The 16669-nt window shown below is 43.8% G+C and overlaps 1 protein-coding gene and 1 long non-coding RNA gene across 21 annotated transcripts in view; one reads left to right on the forward strand and one right to left on the reverse strand.

Moving 5' to 3' along the window:
- Nucleotides 1–1441: 1441 nt before the first annotated feature.
- Nucleotides 1442–16669, reverse strand: part of CPNE4 (copine 4) — a 694898-nt gene continuing 679670 nt past the window's right edge. For 16 of the 17 annotated variants that reach the window (XM_077130114.1, XM_077130123.1, XM_077130116.1 and 13 more), the window contains 5 exons: nucleotides 15930–15984; nucleotides 13727–13778; nucleotides 11285–11418; nucleotides 6481–6717; nucleotides 1442–2050 (listed from right to left, as the gene is read on the reverse strand). In XM_077130114.1, the coding sequence (XP_076986229.1) occupies nucleotides 1916–2050; nucleotides 6481–6717; nucleotides 11285–11418; nucleotides 13727–13778; nucleotides 15930–15984 (613 nt within the window). In that variant the 3' untranslated portion in view covers nucleotides 1442–1915. The remainder of the gene's footprint in view (nucleotides 2051–6480; nucleotides 6718–11284; nucleotides 11419–13726; nucleotides 13779–15929; nucleotides 15985–16669) is intronic. The other variant, XM_077130128.1, reaches the window with a different exon arrangement.
- Nucleotides 8960–16669, forward strand: part of LOC143657580 (uncharacterized) — a 95283-nt gene continuing 87573 nt past the window's right edge. For 3 of the 4 annotated variants that reach the window (XR_013162906.1, XR_013162907.1, XR_013162908.1), the window contains exon 1: nucleotides 8960–9447. This is a non-coding gene — a long non-coding RNA (uncharacterized LOC143657580). The remainder of the gene's footprint in view (nucleotides 9448–16669) is intronic. The other variant, XR_013162909.1, reaches the window with a different exon arrangement.

The following is a 16669-nucleotide window of genomic DNA, read 5'->3' on the forward strand; positions in this document are numbered from 1 at the left end:
GGGCTGAAGTTAGAAACAAGCACCTGCTATTTCTGTAGTATAGGGCTTAAATATTTTAATTCCTTGTTTGTTATAAGCAGTGATCCATATGTTTCAATGGGATTGTGAAAGAGCTATTTCTAATCTGAGGCCGGGTCACCTACATGAAATAAATGATGTCACTTTGAAAAGAGAAGCAAGAACACAGCTCTTAGAAGAAAATTCTGTAAGTACCCAATTTATTCATAAAACAATACAGTTTAAATATTTATGATTTTTTTCAGTTGTACATTTTTACCATCATTCCCAAAATGTTGTGCATTTGGTTGACATGTATTTGCAAAATGAGGATCTATAATTATAACTCTGGAAAGCACACAAGGCATTTGATTTGCTTGTTAACACGCCCCCCAAAACAAACAGCACGTGGGTATATTTTGCCTTGCAATTTGCTTCCCCATCTTTCTGACCAAAAATATATTCTACCTTGTGCCTTTAATGCTTGCAAAACACTTGGGCTTTAATCAGCAAGAAGATTACGCAAGTGAAACATTGGCTCTTTTGGTTCAAGACTGGCTGGTTTCCATTGAAACAGAATACCTGCACCTCAAGCAAGGAGGTGCTGATAAGAGTTTGTTCTCAGGAGTGACCCAAAGAGGCAAATCGAAGCCCCACACAACCATCAAAGATCAACCTGATTTCTGGTAAGCCCTACTGCGTGGCTGTTTGGACAACTGTCTGTTGTTGGGGTTCCAGTGAAGACTCTTTCAGGCCATTACTGGGGAGTTACATAAAAATGGAACCATCCATGCAGTGGTGTGATGCCTCTTTAAGGGGGTAGGGGCTGGCCAGGAGGAGCTCTTTAGTCTTGTTTAAGGAAGAGGTGTGACTATAAAGCAGTGAGACTGATGTGGGGTGTGCAGCTTCTGGAATCAGTCTCATTGCTTTCTACTCCCACCTCTGAGCCAGGCAGGGACTTTGTGCTACTGGCGGAAAGAGGTGCCATTCTCAAGCAGGTGAGGAGCTGCCCTGTTTAGCATGGTCTCTACCATCACACCCGAAGCTCTCAGTGCGACCCTAGTGATATATTGGCATCACCTGGGAGCTTGTTAGAGCCGAAGGATCCTGGGCCCCACCCAAACCTACTGCATCAGCATCTGAAATTTTTTGTGTGTGGAGGTGCAGGGTCCAGGCATCGAACCCGGGTCTCCCGCATGGAAGGTGAGCATTCCACCACTGAACCACCAGTGCACCCACCACTGAAACACCCGTGCACCCAGCACTTGAATTTTAACAAGACTCTCAGGTGATTTGGGGGCACAAGAAAATCCGAGATGCCCTGGGCCAGAGGTCCCAGACCCACTTCAAGAAGATTTAGGTGGATAAACCTCTTCTTCAGCAGAGAGACCATTCTCAGCAGGGAGGAATTATAGATAACAACTGCAAAAAAAAACCCAGCATGTGTTTCTTTTTTTTTATTTTAAACATGCAAAATACAGTCCATGCATCTGCCATTTTGAAAAGTCTTTCATCCTGTAGCAGATAAAACCAAGTATATTTTGGCTATCAACATCCAATAAATGTTTCAAAATGCTTTACAGTGTAAAGATAATAAGAAATTTAGCAAAATTTCAACAAACCTGTATAAAAAAATGGATACAGAGACCATTTTATTTCAAGGCGACATGCTGTAATGTAAAGAGTAAGTTATCTGTGTTGTTTTCTTGTTTTGTAAAAAGTCTTTAACAATACAACGGCTTAACAGATCCAGACCTTGGGGCTACACATGCAAAAAAAATTGTCAATTAGTTAAAAATCACCAAAACGTGCTATTTTTTTTAAATGTGTTACGGGTTTTCCTTTAAGTATGGGAGTAGTGGAAGTAGTAAATATTAGCAGGAAGAGGGTTCCAGAGCTCGGTAGAAGGGTGTGCCATTCACGGTGCTAGTGTCCTGGAGGACTCATACACTTCTGATGAGCATTTTGGTTTAATCCCTTTGCCGTTGTAATAGTCCACCACTTGGTTTGGGACCTCAGCCAATACACTTTTTGCCAGGGCAGCTGGAGATGCCTGTGGGGGAGAAAGAAACCACCATGATTTTAGTGCCTAGCCAAAGGAATCTGGCCTAAACTCAGTCTACAAGATGAGAGTCCTGCTCTGAGAGGCCAGCCTCCTTCCTTCACTCATTCATTGCTTGTAAGTGTCCACTCCTTAGAAGAGGAGGTTGCCGGGTTTTCGGAAAATCAACCTTTAATCTCATGATTATACTTTCATGCACGTCTCAAGATAGAAAACTATTCACAACTGAAGGTGGGTGGTGAGTTGGAAGGCTGGATGAATTATCCTTTGGTGTTTTTTTCCCTTTCTGATTTGCATTCAATCCCAGATACTTTTATGTTCCAGGTACTATGCTGAGGTGACATGTGACCCAATTTAAGTGGAAGTTTCTTGGGGGATGTTTCTAGGAAAACTTTCTTTTCCTGGTAAAAGGGGACAGGCATGGTTGGCTCGGTTTCCCTTTCCCCTTCTTTCTCCTTGAACTATAACTTGTGATGCCTAGAGTTATAGCAACTATTTTGTCATCATGAGGGAATGGTAAAGGGGATCACAAAGTGCTGCCCTGACACTGTTGAATCACTGAAAAAAGAAAAGAAATCACCAGCAGCCCCAGCCCCTAACTTCTAGTGACATGAGAAAAATTCAATCCTATTATATAACTTAGGGTTTCTCAACCTCAGCACTGCTGACAGTTTGGGTAAGAAAATTCTCTGTGTGGTGGGCTGTCCTATGTCTAGCAGTGTCTGTTACCCTCTAGATCAGGCAGCAACCCTCCCAACTGTGACAATCAAAATATCTCCTGGCAGTGCCAAATATGCTCTGGGGAAAAGAACCACCCATGGTTCAGACCCACTCACGTCATGCACTGTCAGGCGAGTCTGCTGTAACCGGCTGTCAAAAATGTTCCTAAACAGCACTGTCCAGTAGGACTTTATGCCGTGATGCAAACAGTCTATATCTGCACCCTCCAATATGCTAGTCACTAGCCCTTTGGAGCCCTTCAAATGTAGGTAGTGCAAACAAGGAACTGAATTTTAATTTTATTTCATTTTAAGGAACTTAAATATAAATAACCACATGTGGCTTGTGGCTGCCCTATGAGGCAGCACAGTCCCTAAGTGATTACTCTGCCCCTCAGCATATCTGCACTGGGGGCTGTGCTGAACAAATAGGGCTTATGGGGGTTGGTAAAAGGCCAGAAATGTGAAAGCAGCACTGTGGTAAGCTCTATGTAGACTTTAATCCTCTAACACGTGTGTCATTTGCCTCAGTTTGCATGTACAGCCGAGGGTGCAGGGAAGGTAAGTAACTTGCCCAGGGCCCCATAGCTCAGCTCGGAGCCTGTGCTCCAGTCATTTCAAAACTCTGTGTTAGCAGGCAGAACAGAAAAAGGAAGATAATTCACAGGTTACTGGCTTACATGAAATGATATCAGCTCCTTACCTTGCCTTTTATTTATTGCTTATTGAATTCTGAGTGGACTAGTTTGGATAATGAAATGGTTTCTAAAATCTAATTTGAAAGCCATGGCGATATGCTATACTCCCAGCATCCTGCCCCCGCACCCCCGGAGCAGCTGTGGACCCCATGTGGCACGGACACTGTGAGCAGGTGTCCTGTCCCCCTGCCTTGCTCATGACACTCTCCTTGTTGCTGATGCCCCCACGACTCCTGCTCACCTCTAACCCCCACCCCAATGGGAAGCTTTCCTCATGCTGCTTCTCTCTGATGTCCTGTAGCAACACTTTCCTTGGCTCATTTCAACCATCCACAGGTTGCTCAGCATGTGATTTTTTTGCTGGCACTTGTGATCCAACAATGGAATCCAGAAAAACACCTGAAGCCTGGACCCATGGCTTTATAATCTCGCTGTGGTCCCAGGGCCCGGCATGCACCTCATACCCAGTGGGCACTCCATGAGTGTTGCAGGGCAAGGAGGCCTGGAGTAGGTGCTGGAATCTTTCATGGCTCAGCGATTTTGCTTCAGCACATACAATTGGTGTGTGAGGGTGTGTGTGTGTGTGTGTGTGTGTGTGTGCATGTTTGGTGGGTGGAAGAGAATGAGCCCTTTGACCCCTCTTCACTCAGGCGAACTTATGGGTGATGGTCAGTGATGTGGGGGCCTCTTCTGTTGGGCAGACAAATTGGAGCAGCACATCATCATCTGGAAGTACAGCTCTCCACTGCCTTGGACATCATGCAAGTAACTAGCTTCATTGATGAACATAATTGCAGCCAATATAGCTAGTACATCCCTCCACCTCCAACATTAGCTCCAAGAAATGGGTTAATTTGCCCCTCCCTTTTAGAGATTATTACTTTTTTTTTTATTCTATTCATTGCAGACAAGTTGAGGGCCTGGTGAGCCTCTTTCATTGAATGCCTGCTTTCATTTGGAGACTTCCGCTCTGGGATGGGTTGTGCGGACACAATTACCACTCCTCCCGCTCAGCACCCTGGGGAGCTTTGGGGGGAGTGTGGCTGTTGCTGTTGTTATTTGGAAATGCTGTCTGCACTCAACCCTGGAGCCAGGGATCAATTCTTTGCTCCCTTAATGATTCTAATTACATTGCAGCTCTCTGTAAAAGGAGAATCGTAATTGTGTGGCAGTACAGTTATGAACAATACTTCATCATTCAAGGAGCCCTAGAGTGTGCAGTTACGTCCCCATGAGGTCTTGGCGGGTCCTGAAGCCTAGGGTTCAGCTGAGGCTGCTGGCCTGGTGGTTGGACTACTCGCTTTTGAGCCTGCTCCCAGAAGGCAGCTGAACAAACAGCAGTTTATGAAAAGCATAGGCCAAAGCCTCTGACATTGGGACTAGTACTTGTCTATCATAAACAATGGTCCATCCAACCTTTTAACCCCATGGTAGCCTGGGTCCCAGCTTGCACCCAAACTAGGATTCAGATGTGCCTGGACACATCTGATGAACCGGCTGTGCAGAGTGCCAGGAATGCATGTGAATGAGGGCTTTTGGCTGGATGAGAAAGGCTCTTCCAAACAAACCCCAGGAAGAAAGGGCTTGGAGCAGATGGCATAGTGCCCTGTCCTTCCTCTGCCTGGCCCCGTTGGGGGAGAGGCTGCAGGGGAAGTTGAAGGAGGTGTTTCTAGCAGGGATCCCCTGAGAAGTGGGGCCACGGACTTCACTGCCCTTCTGGTCCTGGTGACAGAGGGGCCTCTTCAGCGTGAGCAGGGAGGGATTCTCTTAGTTCCCGAGTGGTCTGCAGAGCAGTCTCAAGCACTGAGAGCTCTGGGTGTGCCCTCCCTGCTGGGGCAGCTTAAGTTGAGTGGGCAGCTGCTGGGCACGGCACTGCGGCACCTCCAGCCGTGAGGAGGGAAAGGCCTCCACGGGAGCAGCGGCCGTGTCTGCGCTCTCCTCTTGGGCAGCAACCACAAGGGACAGAAGGACCCGGAGGATGGTGTGAGCTCCCACACTACCCGGAGGGCTCCCCCCACCACGTGGGTGGGATCTGGAAGGACTCCAGGGCCACTGCTATCCTTATGGAGCTTTTGCATGAATCAGAAAAGGTGCCCCTCTGGGCAGATGTAGCCCCATAGGCACATGGTTTTCTGCAAATTTCCCTTCAAGTTGTTAATAATTATTCAAAATTGGGAAATGTGGAAAATTACTTTAATGCCACCCTAGAGCACTGACTAATGGGACTGCTTTAGGGTCATCAGGGGCACATTACATTGCCTAACTTACTATTTATTATAGATTAGAGCCCATATTTTTAAAGTTAGATGTTAACTTATAGAAAACTAAGATGCAAATGATTTCTGTCCAGCAGAGAGGCTAATCTAAGAGTGTGGCTTTCATTTTGTTTTGTTTTTCACCCTATTGGTTAACAAATAATTTTTATCCTACTTGGGCAAACTTGTCCCACACTTTCCCCCCATTGGCTGTATTTCACTGCCTCCTATCCTCCTTTAGCCAGCTTTGTCATCCTGCTGGTTCCCTCATTAATGAGTCCAATAAATCCTTGCTGCTGCTTATTATATATTTATAGGGGATTTAGGTTTCTAATATTTTGAAAATATACTTTGCCAAGGCAAACAAAGCCCTCTGGCAGGATACATGACTTTCCAAGCAGAAGCCAGGCTGAATTTCAGCTTTTCCTTGCTAGTCCAGACAGGCATTTGGGCAGAAACAGCCCGCCCAGCAGTACACGGCAGCCCTGGTGCTCCCTGAATTATAGGGAGGGCGCCAGTGAAAGTCTGACTATCATATGTAGTAAGCCTCCTTATCTGTAACTATTCTACATCTCTTTCTCCAAAGAACCAAGTTCCACAGATTCTAGCTGGGGGAGATGGCCTGACCCGGTTAGGGGCAGCTGGTGCTGCTTCAAGAATAGCAGATTTCTAGACGCTGGTGGACAAATGTGCGAGGCAAGCGTGCTTTGGCTCCGCTCCCCCACGGGAAGGCCCCGAGACATGCGTACGTGTTTGAAGTTCCTGAAGGGCACGAACTGGACAATGTCTCGAAGGACAGGCTCTCCCTTGGGCGACCTCAGGATCCCGTCGTCCCCGTCCAGCATCTGCATGTCGCTGAAGTCAGCGTTCCCTACTCCCACAATGATGACGGACATGGGGAGGTGGGAGGCATGCACGATGGCCTCCCGGGTGTCGGCCATGTCCGTGATGACTCCGTCCGTCAGTATCAGCAGGATGAAGTACTGCTGCGGTCGGTCGCCAGGCCACGATGCGGATGGAGGAGGTGGGAGAGACAAGGACAGTACCAGTTAGGCATCTGGGTGGCTTTGCTGCACATGCACATGGTGACAGGGGTGACTGACAGTTTTGTGCAGACAGCCCTAAAGGCAAACAGTTATGACAAATGGAGCGCCGGGGCAGGCGCGGTGGTTGTACCTTACTTAGAATGACCGCCTTCCTAGCAGTTGTGGAGGATGGTGGGGCGGAACGAGCAGCAGACGGAAAGTCTGGAGGACAGGATTCAAAGCCTCATTCTGTGAGATCCTGGGAAAGCCCCTTAACCTCCTTGGGCCCCAGTTTCTCATGCTCAAATAAGGGGTGCAATTTGAGGATGTATTTGGTCCCCTTCAGCTCTTAAGATTTTTAGGGTCTAAAGCTCTGCTAATCCAATAGCCACTAGCCTCACGGAACTCCTAAGCCCTTGAAATGTGACTGGTGTATTTGAGGAATTGAATTTCAAATTTTATCTAAACTAATTCAAATCTAGGAAATTTGAATTTAACTTTAAAAATGGATATAGAATTCACTTGTTGGAAACCTTACTGGATGTTGGAACAACTTATTAAGTAGGTGAACAATTTTTTCAACTATACATTTACAAAATCTAAAAATCGAATATTTCCAGTGATGATTTAGCATCCAAATTGAGTTACTGCAAATGTAAAACATACTCTAGATTTTGAAGACTTAGTACAAAAACAAAGAACACAAAATATTTCATTATATGACATAAGTATCAAAATGATAATGTTTTGTCTACATTGGGTTAAGTAAAAAATATTAAAATTCTACCTGTTTCTTTTTACTTTTTAAAATACTGCTATTGGAGAATTTAAAATTACATACATGACTCACATTATATTTCTATTAGATAGCAGTGGTCTGAACCCCTGTGAGCGTCAGGTTTGCTGTCTCTTCCTCTGAATTCCAGGTGCCCAGCCCTTGTGTGTGTGTGGGGGGGAAGGTAATGGCCCTTTTCCAAACACTGGCAGAAGCTCTGTGCTCCTGTGCCTTCCTACTCTTAAGTCTTGCCTCCAGGTCTGCAGCCTGCCTGGCCCCTTTCCAACTGGAAAGACTGTCAGTTGACTCATCTGAGATGGAAATTGGACAAAAGACTCTGCATTCATTCCCACAGGGAAGACTTAGGAAGTGCTTTGGGTCTAGAGAAGGATAGCTCATTGGAAGGCAAAGGCAGGTCATCATAAAGGCAGGTTATGAGTCACCCTCAGAAGTACCCAGGACACTATCAGCCGTTTTTTGGAGTCAAGGTATCTCTCTCTGGATGCCTTAGTTTGGAGATTTTTATGACCTTAGGACTGTAAACTTTGTACTTAATAAACCCCCTTTATAAAAGCCAGTCCATATCTGGTATATTGTATTCTGTCAGCTTTAGCAAACTGAAACAATATTAGTTGTACTTGTGATTTCCTCTCTAATGGAAATCACAGACGTTTTCTTGTTATATTATGGCTGCTGCTGATACCTTGATATATCATTTATTTGCACCACTACAAAATTATGGAAATATTAGACTAGATACTGGCTAATATGTCAATAAAGAAGCATCTTATTACTATATTTCAGATATTTCTGTTACGTGAAAATATTCTGCTAACTGCATTTCAATATATATTGGCTTATTTTATTATTTTATATATTTTATTTTGTGCATTTAAAACCCTATTTTGAGAAGGGGTTCATGGACTTCACCAACCACTAAAGGGTCCATGAAAGCAAAAAGGTTGAGAACCTCTGGTTTGGGGAGATTACCAGGGTTCTCAAATTTGATTCTTCCAGGTTTAATCTAGCTAAAGGTAATGGCTGCAGAGTGTTGGATCTAAAACCTTGATGGAGATTTCCAGTAAAGTTAGCAGCAAGTCCCTTCCAATGTAAAGTTGAGAAATGCTTGCTGATGAAATATTATAGTCTTTGAATATACTTGAGGTTCTGTTTAGATAAAGAGGGGCATTCTTTTCTCTTAGAAGGGCTCCACAAAATGAAGGAGAAAAATCCCACAGCCAGCGTCTCCCTGGTATCAGCTTGCCTAAGAGATTTGAGGCATTTAGGATCTTTGGCAATCAGTGATAACAAAGGACTCTGAACCACAGATTATTCAAAGAACAGAGAAAACTCTGAGAAAAAGCAGCTGTGTTCTTGGACTATAGGGACAATTTATTTTGGGATATGTGAGATTGGAGGCTCCTGCTCATGGTGCCCTTTCCTGTCCTTTCAGAGCAGACCCACCTGCCCCTGGGGGAAAGAGTGACAGGCAAATACACTCATCCTGGCTTGTATCTGTCCTGAATCCAGACCTATATCAGCTCTGTTCCTTTCTAACTCTTGTGGGTCCTGGTACCCCAGAGAGGCTGAGATCATCCAATTTTTAAACTGGCTCCAGGGAGCCCTAGGGATGCCATGGAAGCTTCTGAGACAAAGCCATAAAAGGCAGTGTGGCTTCCTGTTGGGTCACTTGCTTTGGGGAAAGCCCCCTTCCATGTCACAGAGACACTCAAAAATCCTTACGATGTGCCCACGAGGTAAAGAACTGAAGCCACCTGCCAACAATACCAACTTGCCAGGCATGTGAACGAGCCACCTTGAAAGCGGATCTTCCAGCCCCAGTTCAGCTTCAGATGGCTCCTGACCCATCATCTTGGCTGCAACCTTATAAGAAACACTGGGCCAGCATCACCCAGGTAGGCTGCATCTGAATTCCTGACCCACAGCAACTGTGTGATATTATAGATGTTCACTGTTTATGTAAGCCATTAAGTGTTGAGGCAGTCTGTTATGCAGCAGCATATAACTAACACAGCACAAAGAAGGAATAAAAAATGACTCTAAGGTTTTGGTCTAAGCAACTGAGTGAATGATGGGCCATTTTCAGAGACTAGGAAGGCAAAGGAAGGCATGTGTATGAGGGAGAAAGTTAAGAGTTATGATTTGGACATGTTACATTTTGCATCCAGATAGAGTTGTTGAGTAGACAGGTTGAAAATAGGAGTTCAAAGTCCAGGAGAGGAAGTGGGGCTGCAGATATGTGTTTGGGGATCATAGCATTTGTAGCCATGACAATGGATAAGATCACCACAAACAGATGAGAGAAGAGGTCCAAGGATTGAATTCTGGAGATTTAACATTTAGAGGTCAAGAGGAGATAGAGTAGCTAGAAAAAGTGAGATTCCACTGAGAAAGAAAGGTCAGTGAGATAAGATGAAAATCAGCAGAAAGAAAGGTCAGTGAGACAAGGTGAAAACCAGGAGAACGTATTCTGGAAGCCAGGTAAGGAAGGTGATGAAGAGGGAGTGTGCCACTGATAGGTCAAGCTGAAGACTGAGATTGGACCATTGGATTTCAAGGTACTGTCGACTTTGGCAAGTGTAGTTTTCAGTGGAACACTGGGGAGGAAAGTCTGACTGACATGAGTGAGGAAGCAATGGGAGAAGAAATGGAGATGGTGACTTGGCAATCCTGTCAATTTTGCTGTAAAGGTGAATAACCTAAGGCACAGTAACCAAAGGGGAAAGTAGTGTCAAGGGAGAGATTTTAAAATTTAAACAGGAGGCATGTTTGTATACTAATGGAAATGAATCTTCAGTAGGAAGGGGGGAAATAGAGGATGAAGAAGAGAGAGGGGAAATATAACTGCTGGGTCAAAGCCCTGAGTAATTAAGAGGGGATGAGCTCCTGTACACAAAAGAAGAGGTTGGCACCTCCATCTATTCTACCATGAGGGAAGGCTGAAAACGAGGATGTAGTGCAAACAGGTTAGGTAAATTGATTGTAGGAGGATGAGAGAGAACTGAATTATTTCACTAAGCAAAAGCTACCCTGGAACCCAGGAGAAAACTCTAAGTTTCAGGTATCAGTAATCTAACTGAAAAAAAATAAAAATATAAAACCAACCAACAACTCATAAAACTTAAAAATAAGTAATATATTGATATCATTTAAACTGGATCCATAGAAATAAAGTTATTATAATAATACATTTAATTCTGAAACAGTATAGAAATAACCCAAACTCTGGCTTTGTAGCATTGGTTTGCATCTTTCTTAAGAACACCAATAGAACCTGCAACAAGCTGTTTTGTGATGTTTTGTGTTCCTGTAATTTACCACCAGGGGTCAGAATCATCCATTGTTTTACTTCTGTGGCATTTTGCGTCCACCTGTAGTTTGGGTACATTGGAAAGCGGGCTTGCTTTATTTTTTTTCGTTCTTCCCAGGGGTGTGTGTGTGGGAGGGTGTATGGCTTATACTACAGGGACTATAGTAGCTTCCATTGTTGAGTGCTTCCTGTATTCATTTGAGATGATTCATCTCTAAGCCTCTTGATAACCCAGCAAGAATGGGTATGATTATTCCCATTTTTCAGACGAGGAGACTGAGGATAGGGAGAGGTTAAGCCCCTTGTTCAAATTCACATGGGTACACAAACATTGGATTGATTGTCAGAGTGCGATAGGTGCCATGGCCAATACCCATGAAAGCGTGGCCTCCCATCGGCACGCGGCCTCCCTCTCTCCTTACCGATGCCTCCTTGGTGTTGGTCTCCTCCGATGCCGACTTGGCGACCTTCTGGATGATGGGGGCAATGTTGGTGGGCCCGTAGAGTTGTAGCTTAGGAAGGCAGCTCTGATAGGCTTCCACAACTCCTTGAATTCCTAAGGTGAAATCAGCAAAGATCAACAGTTCTCTCAACTAGAGTTATAATCAACACAAACAAAAATAAAGCATGTGTACACTTTCCCCAAATAGTCCTTATTAACATCACATTTATGTCCTTCAGATGAAATGGAAATATCACATTGCTGGTGTCATGGCCTTCCTCTCCCATGGAAATCACTCTCCACTTTGAATTCTCAAGTCAAAAGCAACAACCATTTCTACAAACTTTCCCCTAACATCCTCACTTTACACATAAGATTTCCTTAGATCCTCACAGCATAATGAAATAAGTGTTATACCCATTTTACAGGTGAAAAAAACTGAGACTTAGGGAGGTTATGCAATCTGCCCCAGGTCACAAAGCAAGTAAGTGGTAGACTTGGGATTCAAGACTGGGCCTGCCTGGCTCTCAGAGCTGTGTTTTTAGCCACGAGGTGAGTCTGCTTTAAAACTTCTCTAGTTTTCACATAAGATTGGTTGGTTCTACTCTAGCATGTAACACCTGGGTCCACTTATATGTGTACAAATGACCGTCTCTCCAGATGGTAAACTCTCCGAGGGCAGGAATCATGACTTACTAACTTTTGTATTCCCCCAAAGAGCTTGAAGCAATGTTTGGCATGGGGTAGATGCTCAGCAAGTTGTGTGAGAAATGAGCAAAATGGCTGATACTGGGAATGTCATCCAGATGAGTGATGCTCAATCCCTCATTTAAAGTGGAGCTTCCATCCAGAGGCTATGCGTTCCTCGGAAATAGTAAAGGGTGGGGCTGCTGGGAGAGGCAGTGGTGCCTGTGTAGCTTCACCCAGCATTTGATGAGTCTCAACTGCACAACTGATGTCATAATCATGACCCCATAGTAACAGACCTATTACAAATGACTTTTACTGTAATAACTCCTCTGGGTGTCCATGCCTGTGTCACCTCTTGCTTTTCCCTGTTTCAGCTCGTCCTTCTATCATTTTTTATCCTGAAACAGCACAGTGGTTCTGTTTTTGGCTAGAGGGGTCCACATCCCCTCTGCCCCCAAAATCATTCTCCATACCTCCCGTGCACTGCAAACTAGCTTTGGATGAGAGAGTTCTGCTTTGTTCTGTCCTTACACATATACTCCCATCTCAGTGAAAATGCTACACCTGCTTTGCTCTGCCCCAATGTCTGTCATTCTTAAGACAGAGCATGCTGGTTCTGGAGTTAAGTAAAGCTGAATGAAAGCTTATCTTTTGAGGTTCTCGACTTTTTGCCTAAGATAAGGAAGTTTGATCTCCCTTTTGAAAGTATCAGAGAGATGAATGCTAAGTGTGTGAAGCAGGTGGGCATTAGGGTAGGTATTTCATTCAACTTTGGTGAAAAAGCGCTCATAGCTTAAGAATAAACGTGGTGGTTGGTGGTGGGGAAGCCTAAACCACAGTAAACTGTGGAGAAAACTGGGAGTAAGGGATGGCGGGAGGGAATAATGGTAGAATGGAGTTGGGTCTCAGAGGCTCTTATGTACTGATTCAGTGATACTGGCATCATATTCTTGGACATTAAGTGATGAGCTTGTGAAGGAAAGTGCTGTATGCTCTCCACACCCCACTGAGCCTGAACTAAGCCTGGTTCAGTCCCCTTCCTCCTTGGCAAGAAGAAGGAGAGAATATGGATATTCCTATCTAACCCCACTGTAAAAATGTCTTAAGGTCTTTGTAGCAACAAGAGTAATTGGCTCTGTTGGTTATTTAGAAAGCAGGGATAAATAATTCTGAATTAAATTTTATTATCGTAGTCATCATATGGTATCATCATCATTATTTTGTGGAATGGTGTTGGGAGCTTCTGGATGGACACTATAGAACATGGACCATGGTCTTTGAGAGGACTCTTATTGGCACAAAGCCAAAAAGTGTCCCTGGCCAACACCCTGAAAGGTCAAATGATTTCCATATTTCCCTGTCTCCTTATATCTGAACAGAGAGGGAGGTGCGAAAAATAAATATTGGATACAAACTGGTTTGTCAGGTGAATTTCCCCCCTGATTTATTTGTTTTTTGTCCAGAGGATCCAGAATTGGGATCCACATTTTCTTGCTGTACACTCAAGACCTCTGCAGTAAGTCTTTTCCGGCATTTACTCTTCTGCTTTGTTATTATGAGGCTGTCTGTTGCCCTTGGAGTAGCATATGGTTTATTTGGTTCCAGAAAGTCAACTTCTTTGCTGAGGACAATCATACCTGATAGGCTGCATCAGAGTTGAGAAATTAAAGTGGAAAAAGTGCAAACAGAAAGGGCTGCGAGACTCTGGTTTTCATTTTAAGTTGTGATTTACCTGCACATTCTGGGTTGTCTTCATTAAAGTTGATTGCAAAGTCATGAGAGACCTAGACACCAATTAAAATTTTAAAAAGGAAGAAAGGAGAATTAAAGCTTTATTTCAGTAAAGAGGCACTGGGGTTTAGAGTTTTCAAACAAATGCCCATTACATTCATTATGTGTTAAGCAGCAGGAACCATTTTAAGCCTTTACACAATCAATCTGAGATGGAGGGTGAATTCTAAGCTCCCTGTGGAGTTGAGGTGACAGGAAGATTTTCTGGAATCAGATAAATGTTGGCAGGAGGGGAGAATAAGGCATATAAAAAAGTCCAAGAGAAGATTTCAGAAAGATGCAACTCCAAAAAAGCTTTCCGATAGGACTCACCACTCATTGGAGGCTTAGATTTGGAGCTCTATTTGGACCCAATGATAAAAAAAAAAATAAAAAAAATAGGTAACTCAACAACCAAGCTGCCTGATCAGTACAGTGATGGTTATAAAGCTCCAACTAAGCTGTTGGCATTTAAGAATCATTCTGACATGATATGCAGAGTTATAGGGCAAGAAGATTTTCACATGTATATACAGGTAAAATGCATTGCCCTCTATTTTTGGAAAAGTAATAAAGTAATATACCTCGTAATCTTCCAACATAAATTCCTCTACCTGGTAGGACCTATGTACAAGTTCAAATGGCATATTGTTTATTTTTCTCCTTCCCAGCACTGATAAAACAAGAAAACTATTCTGGCATCTAGACACTTTGATCAGATCAGTTGGAATTTTATGGAGAATTCCATTTCAAAGGCTATTTTTAAGCACCAACTCCCCTGGGGACTAGAAAAGAGGTCACTGTGTTTAAAGACCCTTCCTTTCTTGGTGGATGTTCATAGCAGAAGCTGCTGGGTCTAGCCTGTATCCCGTTGCCCAACGAGCCTATATGCCCGTTGCCAGTGACTGACAGGAGATGGTGTATAAACAGTCCAGCTCTCTCGTCCCTTGGGGTTCTGTGTATGCTCTACCCTGTCTCCTAGGGTTCCCCAGCAGAATTAAGCTCCTGTTTCCCACAGTCGCAACTGGTTTGTTAACATATGCTTTGTTGATTCCCCTCCCTGTTTCTACACTCTTGATTGACATTTCCCCCACCTCCCACTTGCATCCAAATCATTGTCTCACAAAAGATTTTGTCCCGAAGAAGTAATTGGGATAATCCTGTAAACTCTCTGGGGTTACCTGAGCTGCTAAGACACTTGGGTTCTTATCTGGAGCACAGAGGAAATTAGGCATGGAAAAGGTATGTGGTATTTGAATGAATTTTGGGGACCAGAGGTGGGGAAATGTGAAAGATGCCTCTGCTCATGCCAGCAGTGACAGAGAGACTGATTCCCTTTTCCATGACACTGAAGAGAACACCCTTGGTCTGGCTGCTCTGTTGAGGAAATAAATGTTGGCATCTGCTTCCTGACTGGAGGCTCAGAGCGGTGCTGCTTATACTTAGCTTGGACCACAGAGACTTTGGGCAGGCCAATGCTGGGGTAGAGACACTGCTGCATCGCAAAGGCCCTGCCTACCTCGGGAGCTGAGTTCTCTGTGGGGAGAGTCCCACAGAAGCCCTGAAGTATACCACCAAGTGCCTCAGCTCCATGACAGCAAAAATCTTTACACACAATCTTAGTCTTCTTTGTGTCATGAAAAACCAGAATCAAAACCAAATAGGATATCAATGTCTTCCTGAGAAACGTTCAGCTTCCCAGTTCTCTAAGACAAAATGGTTCTTTCTTCAGGACTTCTCAGAGTCTCCCACACAAGGCTGGTGATAGAGACTTGACATTAATCTTCATTGTCACAGATTTTCACAGTTGGTATTCACCACAGGTTTTTGTTCATAGGGGAGATTTAAATGGATAGTTTCTGAGCCACTGGAGCTCAATCTCCTGAGTGTTTTCTCTATCTTTGCTCATTTCTACAAGAAGTTAAACGATGGAACCCTTCATTTGGGCCTCTGAAAAGAGCCACCCGGAATACCAGAGGATGGAGTTTCATCAAGGGACAGGCTCTGAGGAGTGAATTACGCTGGTTCTGAAGGCCAGTTCTGACCCTTTGGATCCCATTAATATTTCGTATTGTAATGACCGAAAGAATAAGACTCCCGTGAAGGAAATGTAATGTATTCTTGAGTAACAGCGAAAAAAGAAGACCCCATGTCCACTCACTCACCGTGTATTCTGGGGGTATCCTGGCACCAAACCCAAAGGCAGGGAACATTTTGTCACTGAAATCAAAATTTAAAAAAAACAAGTTGCTTCAATTGTTCATCTAATGAAGAAGAAAACATGAACCTGCATTACCTCATTTGGGCAAATGTTGTTATGCCAAATGCTGACTGGTATTTCTCGATTTATTTGTGGTAATGAGGGATAGCAATAGCATGGGTAATTAAAATCAAGAAATAATCCCTGAAGTTCATTTCAGTAATTAGTCTGCCACTTCTTCCCTTAGCTTTTTGCTACATTTGGTACCAAGGAATAAAGTGGTGCTAAGTTGTTTTTTTTTTTCCCCCTTTCCACAACTTTCTGTCTCCTTTGAAAGGTGATTGTGAATTAGGTAACTCCTATGGTTGACTGTTAGGACTTTGATATTTATTATTTTTTAAATTTTTATAGGGAGAATTCATTATTCCCACTTTAAAGGTGGGAAACTGAGTCCCTGAGCAGTGATGTGACTAGCCCAAGATCATCCTGCTAGTTAGAGCCAAGGTTCAAATCCAGATGAGCCAAATCTAAGGGAATATTAAAAAGCAGTGGAACCTTGTAAGGCTGGCTATTTGACAGAGCTTGGTCCCACCTATAAGACTCATTGTGTCCACTACTCTATTACACACAAGTAATGATAAATTGTTTACAGGTCTCTTCTTTTCTCCTGAACTCTAAGGACCCTATCTTTTGTATTAATATCTT

The sequence above is a fragment of the Tamandua tetradactyla genome, chromosome 15, assembly GCF_023851605.1.
Source record: "Tamandua tetradactyla isolate mTamTet1 chromosome 15, mTamTet1.pri, whole genome shotgun sequence".
Classification (NCBI taxonomy): domain Eukaryota; kingdom Metazoa; phylum Chordata; class Mammalia; order Pilosa; family Myrmecophagidae; genus Tamandua; species Tamandua tetradactyla.